Source organism: Corvus kubaryi, unplaced genomic scaffold (genome assembly GCF_017639235.1).
Source record: "Corvus kubaryi isolate FWS band 111438036 unplaced genomic scaffold, C.kubaryi_AGA036_p1.0 134, whole genome shotgun sequence".
NCBI classification, from domain to species: domain Eukaryota; kingdom Metazoa; phylum Chordata; class Aves; order Passeriformes; family Corvidae; genus Corvus; species Corvus kubaryi.
The window spans coordinates 6,057,417-6,073,025 of NW_024580668.1; the positions used below are offsets into that span (position 1 = coordinate 6,057,417).

The 15,609-nt window shown below is 45.2% G+C and overlaps 1 protein-coding gene across 1 annotated transcript in view; it reads left to right on the plus strand.

Moving 5' to 3' along the window:
• Positions 1 to 13,248, plus strand: part of COL20A1 (collagen type XX alpha 1 chain) — a 52,401-nt gene extending 39,153 nt beyond the window's left edge. The window contains exons 27-40 of the mRNA XM_042046806.1: positions 334 to 411; positions 1,020 to 1,106; positions 3,249 to 3,302; positions 4,114 to 4,209; positions 4,723 to 4,776; positions 5,118 to 5,171; positions 5,498 to 5,551; positions 6,892 to 6,963; positions 7,632 to 7,667; positions 8,938 to 9,004; positions 9,852 to 10,040; positions 11,365 to 11,442; positions 12,251 to 12,406; positions 12,903 to 13,248. Of these exons, the coding sequence (XP_041902740.1) occupies positions 334 to 411; positions 1,020 to 1,106; positions 3,249 to 3,302; positions 4,114 to 4,209; positions 4,723 to 4,776; positions 5,118 to 5,171; positions 5,498 to 5,551; positions 6,892 to 6,963; positions 7,632 to 7,667; positions 8,938 to 9,004; positions 9,852 to 10,040; positions 11,365 to 11,442; positions 12,251 to 12,406; positions 12,903 to 12,916 (1,089 nt within the window). The 3' untranslated portion in view covers positions 12,917 to 13,248. The remainder of the gene's footprint in view (positions 1 to 333; positions 412 to 1,019; positions 1,107 to 3,248; positions 3,303 to 4,113; positions 4,210 to 4,722; positions 4,777 to 5,117; positions 5,172 to 5,497; positions 5,552 to 6,891; positions 6,964 to 7,631; positions 7,668 to 8,937; positions 9,005 to 9,851; positions 10,041 to 11,364; positions 11,443 to 12,250; positions 12,407 to 12,902) is intronic.
• Positions 13,249 to 15,609: the final 2,361 nt, after the last annotated feature.

A 15,609-nucleotide genomic window follows, 5' to 3' on the forward strand; every position in this document is an offset into this window, starting at 1 on the left:
AAAGTTTGCTTTCATGTTGTGGTGGTGCTGATGCCCAATTAGTTGAGAACCTGGTGCTATTGCAGGGCTGTGAGTAAATTGGAGACTTGCTGTGAAGCTGCTTTGTTGACTTGCTTAGCAAGACAGAGACCTGAGGGCTTGTGGAACGCTCAGTCTGGGCGTAGTTTTCATGTTGTGGCTTTTTTGGGGCACAGTTATAATTGGGACCACACACAAGAGTCCTGTCAAATCATCCCTGAAGATTATTTTTATCACTTGAACTTCATAAGATTTGGTGACGGGTGGTGGGAGCCAGTGCTACTTTCTTATCAAACTCTCTTTTTTTCCCCCCAGTTCCAGCTGCAGTCTCTGAAGATCTTGTGCAGCAGTGTAGGGGCAGAGCAGGACAGGTGCTGTGATCTCCCTGCAGTGGTAAGACAAGGGGCACACTCTGCTCATTGACAGGAAGCTGGGGAGGATGGGACAAGTCCATGGCACTGAAGTGATGCTGCAAATGGTTTTGATAGACTCAAGAGGGAAAGCATTTTTCCCCCTCTTCTCTTCGGAATAACCCCAGCATGTTTCTTGATGAAGTAAACAAAACTATATTTGCTTCAAAAAGAGTGAAAACTTCAAATTCCTGTGCAGTGCTTGTTTCTCCTGTCACAACCTCATCCAGGAGCCCTGGCAGTCCTACAGCTTTGCTGCCATCTCATGAGGCACAGCATCCCCCACTCTTCCTTTCACTTCTCAACACAGAGAGCTGCTATGTGGGGTGTATAAATATGTAGAAAGGAGAAAATTATCTTCCAATATGTGTTTTGCATATTGCAGGCAGGGCTAGTTCATAGGGTTTTTGTCTAAACTTGTTATTCAACAGAAAAAATAAAGCATTCGATTGCTCACAAAAATCTCTCAGTGGAATAGAAAAAAAATCTGCTTTTCTTCAAGTAAAAGACTGAATTTTGAAACACTGAGTGAGCCATCCTGCTCTTGCTGTGCAGCTGCTCATGATTGTTTTTGGCTTGATTTCATTTCAGAGGGATGAGGACACCTGCCCTACCTTGGCTCCTGCCTGTTCTTGCACTTCTGGGCGCCCGGGCTTGCCAGGACCCCCAGGGCCCCCTGTAAGTTCACCCTCCCACCCCGTGTGTTGCATGTGCTGGTGTTGCTTCATTTTTTGTGGCATGTTGGGCATGTGGATCACACTCCTGGGGCTCTGGGAGGTTTTAGAATCACAGAATCGTTCAGGTTGGAAAAGATCCTAAAGATCATTGAGTCCACCCATTAATCAGGGCCACCAAGCCCAGCACTAAACCATGTCCCCAAGTGCCACATCTACCCCTTTTAAATCCCTGTAGGGGTGGTGACTTCACCCCTGCCCTGAGCAGCCTGTGCCAGGGCTTGACAACCCTTTTGGTGAAGAAATTTTATCCTCATGTCTAATCTAGACCTCCCCTGGTGCAACTTGAGGCCATTTCCTCTCATCCTAACTCAAGGAGCTTTTCCAGGGCAAGGCTGAGAGTTTCCCTTTGGATTTTGGATGGTGATGAAATGGGGAGATGGAGAGTTGGCAGCACAACAGCTGCAGCTGGGAACAGGCTGAGCAGCTCCTGGTGCCACATTAATCCTCTTAGGAGAGGAGGACGGGTCACCCTCAGTGTCTGCAGAGATTTCATCTCATGGATTGGAGGCTCTGAAACTCTCTGTGAATTTAAAGAAAAAACAACTCACCAAAAAAATCTTCCTGTCTGGATCCTGTTGGAGTCTTGTAAGTGTCTGTGTGGGTGGACAGTGCAAAGAGAAAGGGGAGACTTTGCTATCCTGTCTGTCCCCAAAGCTCTCTTTCTGAATGTCACTCGCAAGAAAACCCTGAAGAAATGAGGGGGAAGAGAAAACAGTCATTACATATGCAGTATGCTCAGGAAAAAGGGCATAAATTCTGCCCTATCCATTATGGATGCAGGAAAGCTGTCATGGGCTTAAATCACAGGAGAAAATATTCCTGTTAAACACTAGGGAACAGTTATAAAAAAAATTGCTTTTTGAAAATTTGGGGGAAAACATTTGATTTGCACAAACCAGCTGAAACCTGACAGACAGCCTGTCCAGAGCACCTCAGTTCAATCACTCCAGGTGCTTTTCTTCTGGAAAATAACCATTATGGAAACATTTGCCTCCTTTTTCAAGTGAAAAGGTCTGGGATAACCTCCTGCATTGACCTGTGGTTTAGCTGTGAGTTCAGTTCTGTGAGAGGAAAGTGCCTCATTGCAGAGTAATTACTTGCTCATTCCGGTGGAAGTTTAATTAACAGCACACTCTACTGTCACAGTCTGCTCCAATATCCTAAGTGCATAATTACCAGCTTGCATTGCCCTGTGGTTTGAGCATCTCCACAGACAACTCCTTAAAGAGCAGGACTCTTTAAAGCATTAGAGGAAATCGGGTTTTGACACATAACCTTCTCCTCACACCACTGAACTCCTGGTAATTTGCTGCAGTTACAACAGCACTCACTGCTATTTTTAAAACTCCAGTTAGCAGGACATGTCCCACCTTGTATTTATCACTGTCCTTAATGAGTGTTTCTGACCAGATCCAGCTGGCTTCTGGAATGAGTTTCTGAACACTTCTGAAAGCACTTTTCCCAAAGTCCCCTGCCTGTGCTTCTCAATTCAAATCCATGTTTTTATTGGATTCAAGAATAGCAATGTTCGGATTAAGATGTCAAAATTCACACACAATGAGTTCATGCCAGAAGGTTGATTTCTTCTCCACACCCAGTGTCAGGCAGAGGCAGAGCTAAGCCAGGTCTCCCAGAGCCAGGTGCTGTCCCTGATCTCAGCACGTGTCTCTTCTCTGGGATGGAGAATATAAAACCCAACAGAGTCTCAGAGGGGTGTGGATGTGAGCACCCCTTTTTTTCCTTCTCAATGTGTTCCCATGCCCATATGAGATGTCGTCTCAGCATGGATCCACTGAGGGAGTTGGAGGGAGCTGAAACAGGTTGGAACTTCCTCTCTCCCTGCTGGGAGTGAGTGCTGTGTTCCCAAGGCTGTCATGGAGGGGCTGTGCTGTTCCTTTCTTCTTCCCTTTCCTGCATTTCCTGGACAACTGAACTAATTTTCTTCTTGTCTCTATTTGGTGTGAGCTCTGTGGGGCAGGAAACATCTTTCACTGTGGGGCAGTGAAATGCACAAAGTTCTGTCCCCCAGGCTCCTCATTACAGTGCAGTAAATATGATGATGTTCTTTGTGTCCCACTGGCAGGGCAGCCCTGGGAGGAGAGGACCTCAGGGGGAGCAGGGAGAGCCAGGACCCAAGGTGAGTCCTTAGGCTGGAGATTATCTCACTGCACCAAGCTGAGCCCAAACAGAGTCTTAACAACACATCGAGGAGGATGGGATCACTTATCATTAATTAAATGCTCAGCTGGGCTTTGGAAATTGAGATCATGAGCCCAGTTGTGCTGAATTAATGCACTGTACATGGTCAGCAATGCCCTCTGAGAGCAGCTGTGCTGGGACAGGGTCAGGCTTTGCACTGTGCTTGTTGTTGCTGCCAAGCCTCCGGAGCAGACACATTGGTACTGCCCTGGGGCTGAGCAGCATGAGGAGCTGAGCACGGGGAATAGCTGGGTCTGAATCCCCCAGCCCTGGGGATGGGAGCAAGCCCTGGTGCAAGTGTTCACAGCACATGGATCAGCACAGGGCAGAACCAGAGCAGCCCGCTGGTGCCATTTTTTGGGATTACATCTGGGAAAGCAGCATGGCTACAGGGGAAAGGTCTGAGGGAAGGAGTGAGAATGGATACAGATCACAGCAATGGGCTAAGGAACGTTTCCCTTTGCTCTCTGACTACATTGAATAACAGGAATAACTGCTTGGAAAGGTGAATTGTGCTCTGCAAAGCACCCTTTGCAGCTTTGCTGTCTGCTTCCATGAAAGATGAACCAAAATCTTGGATCTAAAATACAAAGGCAGCTGAGGTTACCGGAGATGTCCTCAGTGCCCCAATTTCATCTCGAATCCCGTAGATGGTTCATGCTGACCCAGCTCGAGCAGTGCAGCCCATGAGGACAGCAGGCACCGACCACTTCCCTTCCCTATGATTGTTTCCTTGTCTTTGGTTTCAGGGTGAACCAGGCCCACCTGGACAAGTAGGACCAGCGGGTCCCAGTGGCCAACAAGGCTCTCCAGGTTCCCAAGGAATCACAGTTCAGGGCCCTGTGGTATGTGACCTCTTCCATTGCCTTTTTTTTTGTCACTCGCTCTTTGCAGTTAGAACCTGTCTCAGAAATGGGTATCAATACTGTGATTTATGTATTTACATCACCCTCACTAACAGCTGAACAGCTGCAGAGGGAGAGATGACAATCAATGAGTTTTATGCTGATGAGGCCCTGCACTTAATCATTCTGGCCAAAGCTTGTTTTTGTCCAGACTCTCCTTAACGGGCTTTTGTTGAAAGCAGCCCAGTGGGGTCCCTTCCAACTCAGGATATCCTATGAATATTCAGGCATTTTGCTTTCCAGCGATCATCACTGCTTGGCAGGGAGTAGTGGCAAGGACTGCCACATGTTTGGGATGGCAGAAATCCCCGTGCACATGCTGTGGCTGTAAATTACCCTGGAACACTGCAGGGAGCAGGAACAACCCGGGACATGGATGTGGAGCAGCAGGATGCTCTTTACCTTAAAGCGTTCTGCCACACACCCAACTGTGTGCTTCTGTTTTTATCCAAGGGACCACCAGGAATTAAAGGAGAGAAAGGAGACACTGGAATCCCTGGCATGCAGGTAATGGTAAACACCACTCCTTCTACTTGTCCCGAAGATTTTCCCTTTTTTTCTGAGTGACTACTTGAGGGAAGTCTGAAAAGTTGTTGCTGTTGTCTGCTTGGGAACTGTGATTTTGGAGTGTCATCACTTTCCCAAGGGAAACTGAGTCACTTGGTGTAAGAAAGATAAACCTACCTGGAAGCTAGATATGATGGAATTAAAACTGGGACAACAGTCCTTGCTCTGTTTAATGAATAAATCTGTTTCTTCTTTGACATTTTTCTTCTGTCCTCTGTTACAAGATGAATTAGGGCAGTGATAATCAGATGCTGACTTTACCCAGCCATTCTGATTTACAGGGCATTCCTGGTGTGCAGGGAGCTCCAGGCAGGGATGGACTTCAAGGCGCAAAGGTAAAACACTTCACCCCTGAGGTTTTATGTGAGGTTGCCTAAAAATCTGCTGGGAGTGTCCCAGCAGAGACCCGAAACATCCCAATGCACTCAGTGTAGAAGTGAATGGTCTTTTCAAAAAGCCAGAGGGACTGGGGAAAAAAAATGGGATCATTTCAAGTTTGGCCAAATTTGAGCAGGTGCCACCCTTCTTCCTGCTCGACAGATGCTTTTTTTACCCATCTGTAGCAAGTTCCTGTTAAAAGCAGCACATGGAAAAACATCTCACTGCCTATGAGGTCTCTTAGAATCCTCTCATTAGTAAATGACTGGATTTGGTTTTGCAGGGTGTGAGGGGACTAGAAGGCACAGCTGGACCTCCAGGACCTCCTGGACCAAGGGTGAGTACTTGCTGTGAGTGATGCACATCAAAATCTGTTCCTCAGCAGAGTTTCGTGGTTTCACCTGAAAGTGTCAGGGCAAACCCCCTTCGCAGGGTACCATGGGGAACACCTGGCACATTGTGCAGGAGCCCCCTTTCCCTGCCACTCTCAGTGTGAGAAGAAAATTCTTGGCTTCCTCTGGCAAGTCCTGAGGAAGCTTCATCCCAGTGCGGAGATTCTTGTTTTGCTATTTTCACTTTCCTGACACTACTGCTTTCCAACTGCTGGTTGAGTTGGAGGTGATTTGGCTTGCTAGACCGAAATCAGCAGGAGCTGGAGGATGCAGGCAGTGTGAAAGGTTTCCCCCCACATCACTGCCAGTATCTGCTGCCAGGGCTGGAGCAGAACTTTGAGATCTGTTGATTTACAGCTGTTAATTGGAAGGCACCACAGGAACAGTTCATTTTACTTGGGAAACTGAACCAAATTTGGGTTTAGTTGATGGCTGGTGGACCTGATAAGTTACTGATTCTCACAGCTGAATCTCACATCTGAGTCTCACTGCTGAATTATAAGGAATTTGGCAGTAGTTGTGCTAAGTTATTTATGGGAGCCAAGGTTGAATTCAGCTCGTAACTTTGACTTGTTCATCCTGGGAAGATGTGGAGCTGGCAGGGTTGAACCTCAGCTTTTTAAATATGAGGAAAGCACTGTCATCTTCAGAGCAGGCTCTGCAAGCTGTTCTGGTGCTGCCTTGAAAACTTTTCTCATTTTCACTGTTCAGAAAAGTTGCTAATATCTACTGAGTTTAAATGTAATAGCTGGAAAATTCTAAAAGAAAGTATTTCTGCTAGTTGTGTTTGGCTAATTTTTTTCTTCCCTTTATGGCTCCAAAAGGCACAGAAACTTCACAAAGAGGAGATGAATGACCACAGAAGGTGCTCCCCACTCTCTAAGCTGCTGTTAATGTTGTAAAGTATTAGAGGCCAGCACAGGTTTTAAAGGAAAAAGAAAACAACCATGTGGTATTGGGAGGCTGAAGAAAAGGGTTGTGCTTTAGGCTATGTCTAAATCTGAATATGTAATGAAGGATCAAAAGCCTGTAGAGTATAAACTGCATTGCAGTTTGTTGGTAAAACTCAGCTTTGCTGGCTTGGCCATAGTTGAGATGGGGATGGGAAATGATGTGAACGTAACTCACACACACAATGTGCTTTTAACAGTGGGCTCGTGGCTGGACAGGAAACTTAAGGCTACTGTTCCCTTGCTTGAGTCCTCTAAACTCACACTGCTGGAGGCCCTGTAGCCCTTGAACAGAAAAAGAAGTTTGGAAATAACTGGATTTTTAATGTCTGCAGGGTTTCCAAGGAGCAACGGGCACCCGAGGCAGCAGTGGCGAGAAGGGACCTCCGGGTGATGTTGGGCCAACAGTAGGTTTCTGCTTTTGGGTCTCAAAGAAGGCCAAGGCATGGAATAATTGAATGGAAATGAGCTGTTCCCACAGCAGCTCTCCCTCAGAGTCTAAAGGATGCTTTAAATTCACACTCATCCTTCCTAAGGCAATGTCTGGGCAGTCAAAGCCCAGGCTACTAATCTGTTGATAAAACATTCAACAAATCCCACCTCCCTTCGCCCTCTGTAGATTCACCTGCTACACAAAATCTAAACAAATTTCTGGTGTAAGCTTCTAGAATAAAGCAAGAGAGTCACTCCTGAGCTATAGCAGCCAGCATTGGGCTTGTAGGTGAAACCCCAGATCTAAATGTTGCAGGTATTTCTTCTCTTCAGATGTTAAAAACCACCTGCCCAGTTGGGAAATCTGTTCGAAGATCACAGCTGAGAAATTTCTGCTCCCCTGCAGATGGTGCTTATCCCACTGCTCCAGTTACTGATTTATTATTATTTTTCTATAATAACAAAGTGTTCCTATAACTTAAAGCTCTTACAAGCACTGCCAGAAGGAAACAACAAGAGTGTGAGAAACAAACTTTGTGCTCCATGTCCCACTAACGTAACCCACACCCCCACTGAAAGTCTTTGTTTCTTTTCTGTTCTTCCATGCCTTAACTTATTTATTTTTAATTTTTTTTCCCTATAGGGACTGCCAGGTCCAAAAGGAGAAAGAGGAGAGAAAGTGAGTTTTTCTGGTGCCAGGTGACACTGTCAGTTCATCCTACACTCAAAAGAGTGGGTGTGGTAACCTGAATTGCAACCTTTGCTTACAAATGCAAGCCAGACCTCTCCAGTGATGACTGTACCTATTGCTTGTTGCCTTTCCTTTCACCTGCAGGGGCTGGGCTGGTGGGATATAAATAATCCCACAGCAGTCAGGAGCTCCTTAGTATCATTTGTAGTAATGAAGCAGAAATGTCAAACGCAAATCTATTCTTTGCTGAGAAGGAAAAAGTCCAAACCCACTTTGTTCTCGTTTAATGTGTTGCAAAAGAGAACTCATCTGCAATAATCATTGTCTGTGCCCCAGTACAGAACCCTGGCAGTCAGGACATCCACACTACCTTGGAAGGTTATTTTGTTGGGAAAAGAAGTTTTTCAGGTTTTTCTCATCCTGACTTCTGGTTAAATTAAAATGCCATGTCTTTCTAGGAGTCATTGCCAAGATTGATTTATGCAAATTTGTCTTCAGACAGGGATGAGGTGCTTTTGTCGCAAGTTAATGCCTCAGAATTATAATTTTTAAGACCATTCTCCTTCCGATCCCACCAGCTTTTCTTTTTCTAGACTTTTCTTCACATTGGAACTTTCAATTTCCCCCTCCCTTGGGTGTTGCACCAAGCAGTTTTTTAAGCCTGGATTATCTGCACTATGATCCAGCCAGAGATGTATGTTTTATAAACAGTTCTGGAAGTACATGCATTAGGTATGAATTTTCAGTCACTGTTTATTTTTAAGCAGGTTTTTGCATTTTTATCACTTTTCCCTGCTTTACTAAAACTTTCTAGAGGGCCCCTTATACATGATTTATTCAAAATACAGGAAGAATCAATATTCATAGAAGATGGAGTCAAAGATAGGACATTGTAATATCTGATCATACTAAATATTTTACATATCACAGAACACTGAGTTATAGACTTAGCATCTTTTCTGATAAAATTTGAGGGTGAAATTTGCTCTCCGTTTTTTGGTAATTATTTAGATTCAGTCTGGGCCTTTTGATGTGCAGGAGAAAAGCAATTATTGATGTTTCCAATTTCAATTTTCTGGTTTCAGAGCTTCGTGATAAATAAATAGAGCTGCATTTCACAGTAATTAATATCTCTGGAATGCAAGCTGAGAAAATGAATGGGCTGAAAGCTATCATGCATTAGGATATTGATCCTTTCTAAAAGATATTAATACTTCCTTTTTTTCTTAATTTAAAAAAAAAAAATACTTCATTTTAGGGGGAGCCACAGTCTTTGGCCACAATTTACCAGCTCGTTAGCCAGGCTTGTGAGCGGATGATTCAGAGTGAGTACAACCAGCCCAACTCCCGAGTGTGTTCATGTGGTGATAGGACAAGGGGGACTGGCTTTAAGCTGGAAGATTAGATTTATATCAGATATAAAATTGTTCCCTGTGAGGATGGGGAGGCCCTGGCACAGGGTGCCCAGAGAAGCTGTGGCTGCCCCATCCCTGGAAGTGTCCAAGGCCAGGTTGGATGGGGCTTGGAGCAACCTGGGACAGTGGAAGGTGTCCCTGCCCGTGGCTGGGGGGTGGAATGAGATGAGCTTTAATGTCCCTTCTAAGTCAAACCATCCTGTGAGTCTGTGATCCTGTGACTCTCCAGCAGTGGAAAACCAGAGGAGAGACAGCCTGAAGCTGTAGTGATCCCAGGAGCTCCACCACCCTGTGGCCTGCTGAGCACCACAGATAGCACATGTCCCATCTCAGGCTCTAAGCCCTACTTTGGCTTTAGCAGGTGGCATTAGCACAGAGAAGACCTGTGAAATATTTATTTGCAAAACCCTCTGGTGTTTTGCAAAGCCTCCTTTATTTCTTAAATGGAGAAGCTTGAAACTAATTTGAGAGAAATTATTATTTCAGTGATATGTGCTGATTCCTCCCAAGATGAGGCAGTTTTGTAAAGCTCCTGTGCTGTGATGTGCGAAGAGAAGCAGTGGCTTGTCCAAGGTCAGGCAGCAAAGTCATCACTCAGCTGCCCATCTTCATCTTCTGCCTTTCTCAGTTGGGACTGACAGCTTTTTAGCACTAGCTGATCATTTTGAGTACCTTTTTAGACAAAATCCTTTGATTTTTATGTCTCTTCTGAATTTCTCAGCCAAGGAAACATTTTTTTTCTGTCTTGCCTTCTCAGCTCATGTGTTGAAGTTTGATTCATTCATACATGAACATGCAAGGAAACCAGTTCCCATTTGGGAGGAAAGGTTAAAACCAGGAGAACCAGGACCACCAGGTCCTCCAGGCCCACCTGGGAGCAGTGGAGAAAAAGGAGAAAATGGCATCCCTGGACAGCCAGGCAAAGATGGGTATCCAGGAGAGAGAGGTATGGACAGAAGTGTTCATAAACATTTTTCACTGTATCTTTGATACTTTAACTAAACATCTCAGTACCTCAAGCAGTAATGTAAAGATAATCCATGATATTATCTAATTTCATTGCTGTTTTCCTTTTGGACTTCTCAGTTCTAGGAAGAGACACCCAAGTTATAAATCTCAACGAGTAGGGAGAAGCCAGATGGAGCCCACTCTATCTTCAAGCTCTGCATTGAGGGAAAGGCCAGTTTGGCACCATTTGTAGGGTTGGGGGGCATGGAGAGTTTAATTTTAGAGGGCAGGAGGTTTTTCCTATAAAAAGACAAAAGAAGCAGCCTTTTGGGTGAACACATGGTGGTGGAACAGATCGGCTTTGGGCAGAAACGAGAAGTGTTGGAAAACGCTGATGGAGGGCATGAGGCAACTGAAGCAATCTTTAAAGGGGAAGCAAGTTTCTGGAGCAGTAGTTTCAACAATGAAAGACTCAGATGTGACTAAAGAAATAGATTAATGAAATCTCAGGATTGGCCTCAGTTACTGGACACAAATGAGTGAAAGGTGGGAAGATGTTTTGCTTGGATTTGCAGATGATGTTTGTCAGTGGCTCAAGTAATTGTTCGTCAAAATAAAAAGTAAAACATTGGTCTGAGCAGTGTCCTAACACCTCAGAGTAACTGGAAATGTTCTGTTTAACTCCTTCCTCCTGCAGTAATCAGTCCTAGCTGGTATCTCCAGAGTTTATCAAAATGTCACTTCAGAGAAAAGGGAATAACAACCTGCAGATTTTTCCAGCCTGCTGAGCAGGAGACGGGAGAAGATGAATTTCAATGAAAATGTCCACCTGAAGGACATGGCTGATCGAAATATTTTCATCTTAAAACAATGAAAAATCATATTTCGTCAAAATGTACCTGTTTTCTCTGAGAGGTACTGGTTTCATGAGTAATTTAACATGAAAACAGCAATCCTGGCTAACCAGCACCTGGTCAAAGAGACAGCTCAGCTTTGTGATTTGTCTGATGCGCATGAAGGGCACAGAGGTGGACCTGACCCTCAGGCTGGTGCAGTAACACTACTGCTATGAATTTCTCTGTGAAAAATGTTCATTCCCACCCCTCTTGGGCTGCAAATCAGTGCTGTGTGGATCAAAGAAATTCATGTCCTGTTGGTCACAGCAAGAGTAGGTGCCCGGACTGAATGAAAGCAGATGGACGTTTCTCAGTGTTGCCAAGGGCTGTGACTCCACTTTGACACGTGGGGAGACTGCAGGAGCCTCAATGCAGGGTTAAATTTGAAATACAGTGAAGCAACACTTATCTCTTATTTGTGAATAGGTGCCCCAGGGCCCAAAGGAGAGAAAGGGATGTCTGGAGCCAGTGAGGAAGGGAGCCAAGGACCCAGAGGCAGAACAGGTAGAGTGACCACAACCTCTATTTATTGATCCAGCAAGGCCATGTGATGGCCACCAGCTCTCAGATTCAAAGCATCATGCAGCTGAAGGAGCACTGTGGTGGGGTTGGACTGACCTTCCCACCACAGCCCTGCTGGCAGCATCCTTGGTTCCTCTCTGCTAAGATGCAAGAGATTACTCCAGGCAGCTTCTTCCCTCTGGTACCCATTCCTAGGGGATGATGTATTTTAAGGACCTGAGACACATCCAGGCAGTTTTAGTTTTGCTGCCTTTTTGCATGCAAGACCAGATGCTCAGGAGACAGAAGCTCTGAAAATTCAGCTCGTGGAACATAAGGGTTTGTGAGTAATCTGTGAGGATTTGGCGTACTCCTCCACCCTGATCCCTGCTACTTGGGGTCTGTGGGAAGTTTTCCACTGGCATAACAAACCAGGCACTGTCAAAAGAGTGTGGTCAAACATATTCTTCATTTCATTTTCTATAGCTGAGATGTGAGACACAAAACCCAATGACTCTGGGATGGATCCTGGGGTTAAGGTGATTCTCTGCATTAACGTGTAGATGGATTTTGTGTTCTCATAACCAGGCTCCAGTTTTAGCCAAGCTGGGCACCCTTAAGGTCAAGAATACTGGGATTCAGTTACTGGGATTCAGAACATGTTTTCCGACAGGCAGGTCCTATTTGTCCACCAAAATGAGGAAGCCATGCTCAGAAAATTACCTGCCATGTAGGATGGAGGAAAATACAGAAGAGGTATCACACTGCTAAAGCAGATGTGCTACAGCTTACAGTGCTTCTCCTTCTGCAGGCCCTCCAGGAGAAGTTGTGCAGGGAAAACCAGGTCCGAAGGGTTACCCTGGGAATGCCGGTCCTCCAGGTTTCCCTGGTGCCAGAGGGCAGCCTGGGCAGCCTGGGTATCCAGGGGGCTGTGATATCTCTGGATGTTATGAGGCCGACAGAAGAGGTAAGTCCTGACTATGTCAGTACAGAAGTTATGATTTTATGGCTGGTCTCTGGTTACTTCTCTTCAGCCAGGCAGAGACCTCTGTTCATCCTTCAGGCACCATCAGTGCTGCAAAGCCTCCTCTGAAAAGCAGTCAGGGTGATTCCCATGCAATCCACATGGATAAAAGCCAGCTCCATGGGCTGTTCCTCAGCCATCTTTCAGGGATTAACACATAACTGCAGCAGTAGTCAGGCAGGTGGGGAGTGATCATGGGGAATCAGTTCTTCATGTCCCCAGCAATGTTTCCATGGGGGATGGAGCGAGGAACAATTCCTCAGTTCCTACATTTACATTTCATGGAGGCTCAGTGGTACAAAGACCTGGGCGATGAAGAAATTCACTGGCATGGAATAAAAGGTTTACAAGGGAAAGGGATTAATTCTGTGCCATTCCTTCTCAGACCTTGACACTGATTTATTCATTTGCTCAGTGGCTTCATCCTTTCCACACACAGGTTTTGTCCCCTGATGGCTGGGGCGGAGGCAGCTGAAGACATTGCTTTTCCCTGGAAATCTCTGGAAGAAAACTCCACACACTCCAAAAGAAGCAGCAACCCGAATAGCAGATGTGTTATGTTTTTTTAATGCTCCATCATTTCTGTATGGACAAGTCAATCAAACTCCACAGCTACAGCCTTTGTCTGGGGGAGCCATCTGTCTGCACAACTGCAGTGCTCCAACTCACATCGCACGTCCCACAGCAAGAAAAAAGGCACAGCTGGACACTCAGGCTGACAGACTTGCAAGAAGAAGAAATAGTGTATTGAAATGCTCAGAAATAACAAATAATTTCTGCCTGTTTGTCTGATTGTGGTTTCTCTATGTCCGTTGTTGTTCTGTGTCCCCAGCACAGAGAAGAATCGCACCTCATGACCAAAGAGGCAAATCCACTGGAGTAAAGCTGCATTTTCTGCTGGCTGCCAAGGTAACAAAGTCTAGCACCATCTTGGCTCTTTCTGCTTTTGGCAGAATGCTGATGGTTTCCTTGCAGGGGTGTTTTGTACACCAACATTGCAGCCAGAAATCACCTCACTGTGATGTGGCAAACCACTGTTCCACTCCTTCTCTGGGGCTTGGTAACTCAGGCAAAGCCTTACATGAGTCACAAACGTGTGCTGAGAGGAGCTGGAGATTAACCTACTGCCTTTTCCATGTCTCTCTCCTGCAGGCTGAGTAGCTACTTTACATTTTATCAGGTGGAATACTGAATAGCTCCGAGTCTGGCTTTTACCCATATGACATGGAAGTAATTGTCATGTTACACCCCTTTCCTTGCCATCAGCTGAGATGTGTCTGCAACAAACCATGCAGATCCGGAGAAAAATGTTCCTCCTTCTTTGCAAACATTGCTTCAGGCTGTGCTGGATCACTGCCTATAACCTGCCCCTGCTTCAGAAACAAACCTTCCTGAGCTCTGATTTAAACCCTAACCCTACAGCAGAGGGGCACAAAAAGTATCAGTACAGGTTTTTCAAAGCTGTTAAGAGGTAAAAAATGGAGCATCGTGCACATTCCTGTGTATTTCTTCTGGATGTGTAATTTCTGCAGTTACATGCAGGCTGGCAGCCTGGGTGTTCATACGGCTACAGCCAACCTTTGAGCTGCAAATGTATCACATTTGGAAAGCAGATTGCCACATCAATACCAAGGAGAAGAGGTTTACCTTAGAAGAATTGAGTTTTTTAGACAATGAGTCCAAACATTATTTCTTCCTGTGATTAAGGAAAAATCCTATAGAGCTAAGAAAATCTGCTAAAGGAACATTGGAACATGTCAGACTCTTGTGGGAGCCACCCTGCAACAAAAGTGAGATAAAATATGGTTACTGCATCCTGTAAGTATTTAAAGTAGTCCTTGGCTTTACATGTGTTCATTCTCTAGAAACTCCCAAGAATTAATATTTTCAGTATGACATACATTCCCTTTGGAGAATACAGGAAAATGCACAGAAATGCCGCTCTGATAGAAGTAACATTTCTGTTCACTGTGGAGCTCTCCAGACTTGTCTTGCCATATAAAATGGAAACCTTTCAGCTCAGATGAAGAGTTGTTGCAGACAGAGCTCCAGTCAGAAGAAAAAGGAGAGGTTAAAGGAGCTGGAGGTTCCAGCACAGCAGGAACACAGTGTTTGGAAGAGACACATTCACAGGAACACCCTGCACAGGTGTTGGGAGTTGAGGTGTTGTGTGACCTGTTGATACAGGTCAAAGAGCTTTGGAACTGTGCTTTACCTATTCCTTGGAAAAAAACCCAACAAACAAAGCAAACCTGCATTAAATTGGTTCAGAATGGTTCTGAATTTAGCACTGAGTGTAAACTCCAAAGCTGTGATAACTGGCAGGTGAAAGCAGTGGGCAGCAAAGGCAGAGAGGTAAAAGGAGTGCCTGCAGAGCAGACCTGAAGATTATTACCATGAAATGGTCACAAAGTGGGGAAGGTGAGCAGTGCAGTGAGGAATATCTGCATTTGCAGGTAATTACTCTTCTTTTCTGACTTAAGCCAGTGCAGCCAAATTCCCAGTTCTGAACTTGCTGTTCTGCCTCTTCAAATTAGTGACTGCAGGTGATTTGAGACAGAGCTCCTTTATGTTTCTTTATCAACTGTTTTTGAAAATTGCTCACGTTCCCTCACTGCCTGTCGTGGGATTTGATCTATTTTGATAGAATTTCAAGTAACATTTGCTTTTGTCTGATTATTTCAGATACAACAGGAAGGGTCAGGCTTTAACACAATTGGGTCCCAGCAGGGCTATTGAGTAGGAGACAGACAACCTGCACAAACAATTTGCCCATTTATCTTCCTAAATTTTGTCCCATGAGTAGTTTTATTTACTTGAAATCAAGGATATTTAGTCCATGAAGTGTCACAGAGCCTGTGCCAGAGCTTTGTAACCCAATTCCTTGAGCCAAAGAGCTTTTCTGCTGGGAGATTTTGGGCACTGAGAGTTTGACCCACCTGGTGTAGGTGGATTCTGGCAGAGGCTGAGAACCTTTCAGTGACAGGTATTTTTGCTAGAGCATCTTTTTGAGGTGTTACCTCTGTCTCAGGAGTAAGATATAACCACAGGAGTAACCAGCAATGCTGTTAACAAGGCAGCAGAGATTGTTATGCCTTTTCTCCATGACTCAACAGCTTGGCTGGACCAGAATTAAAGGGCTGGAA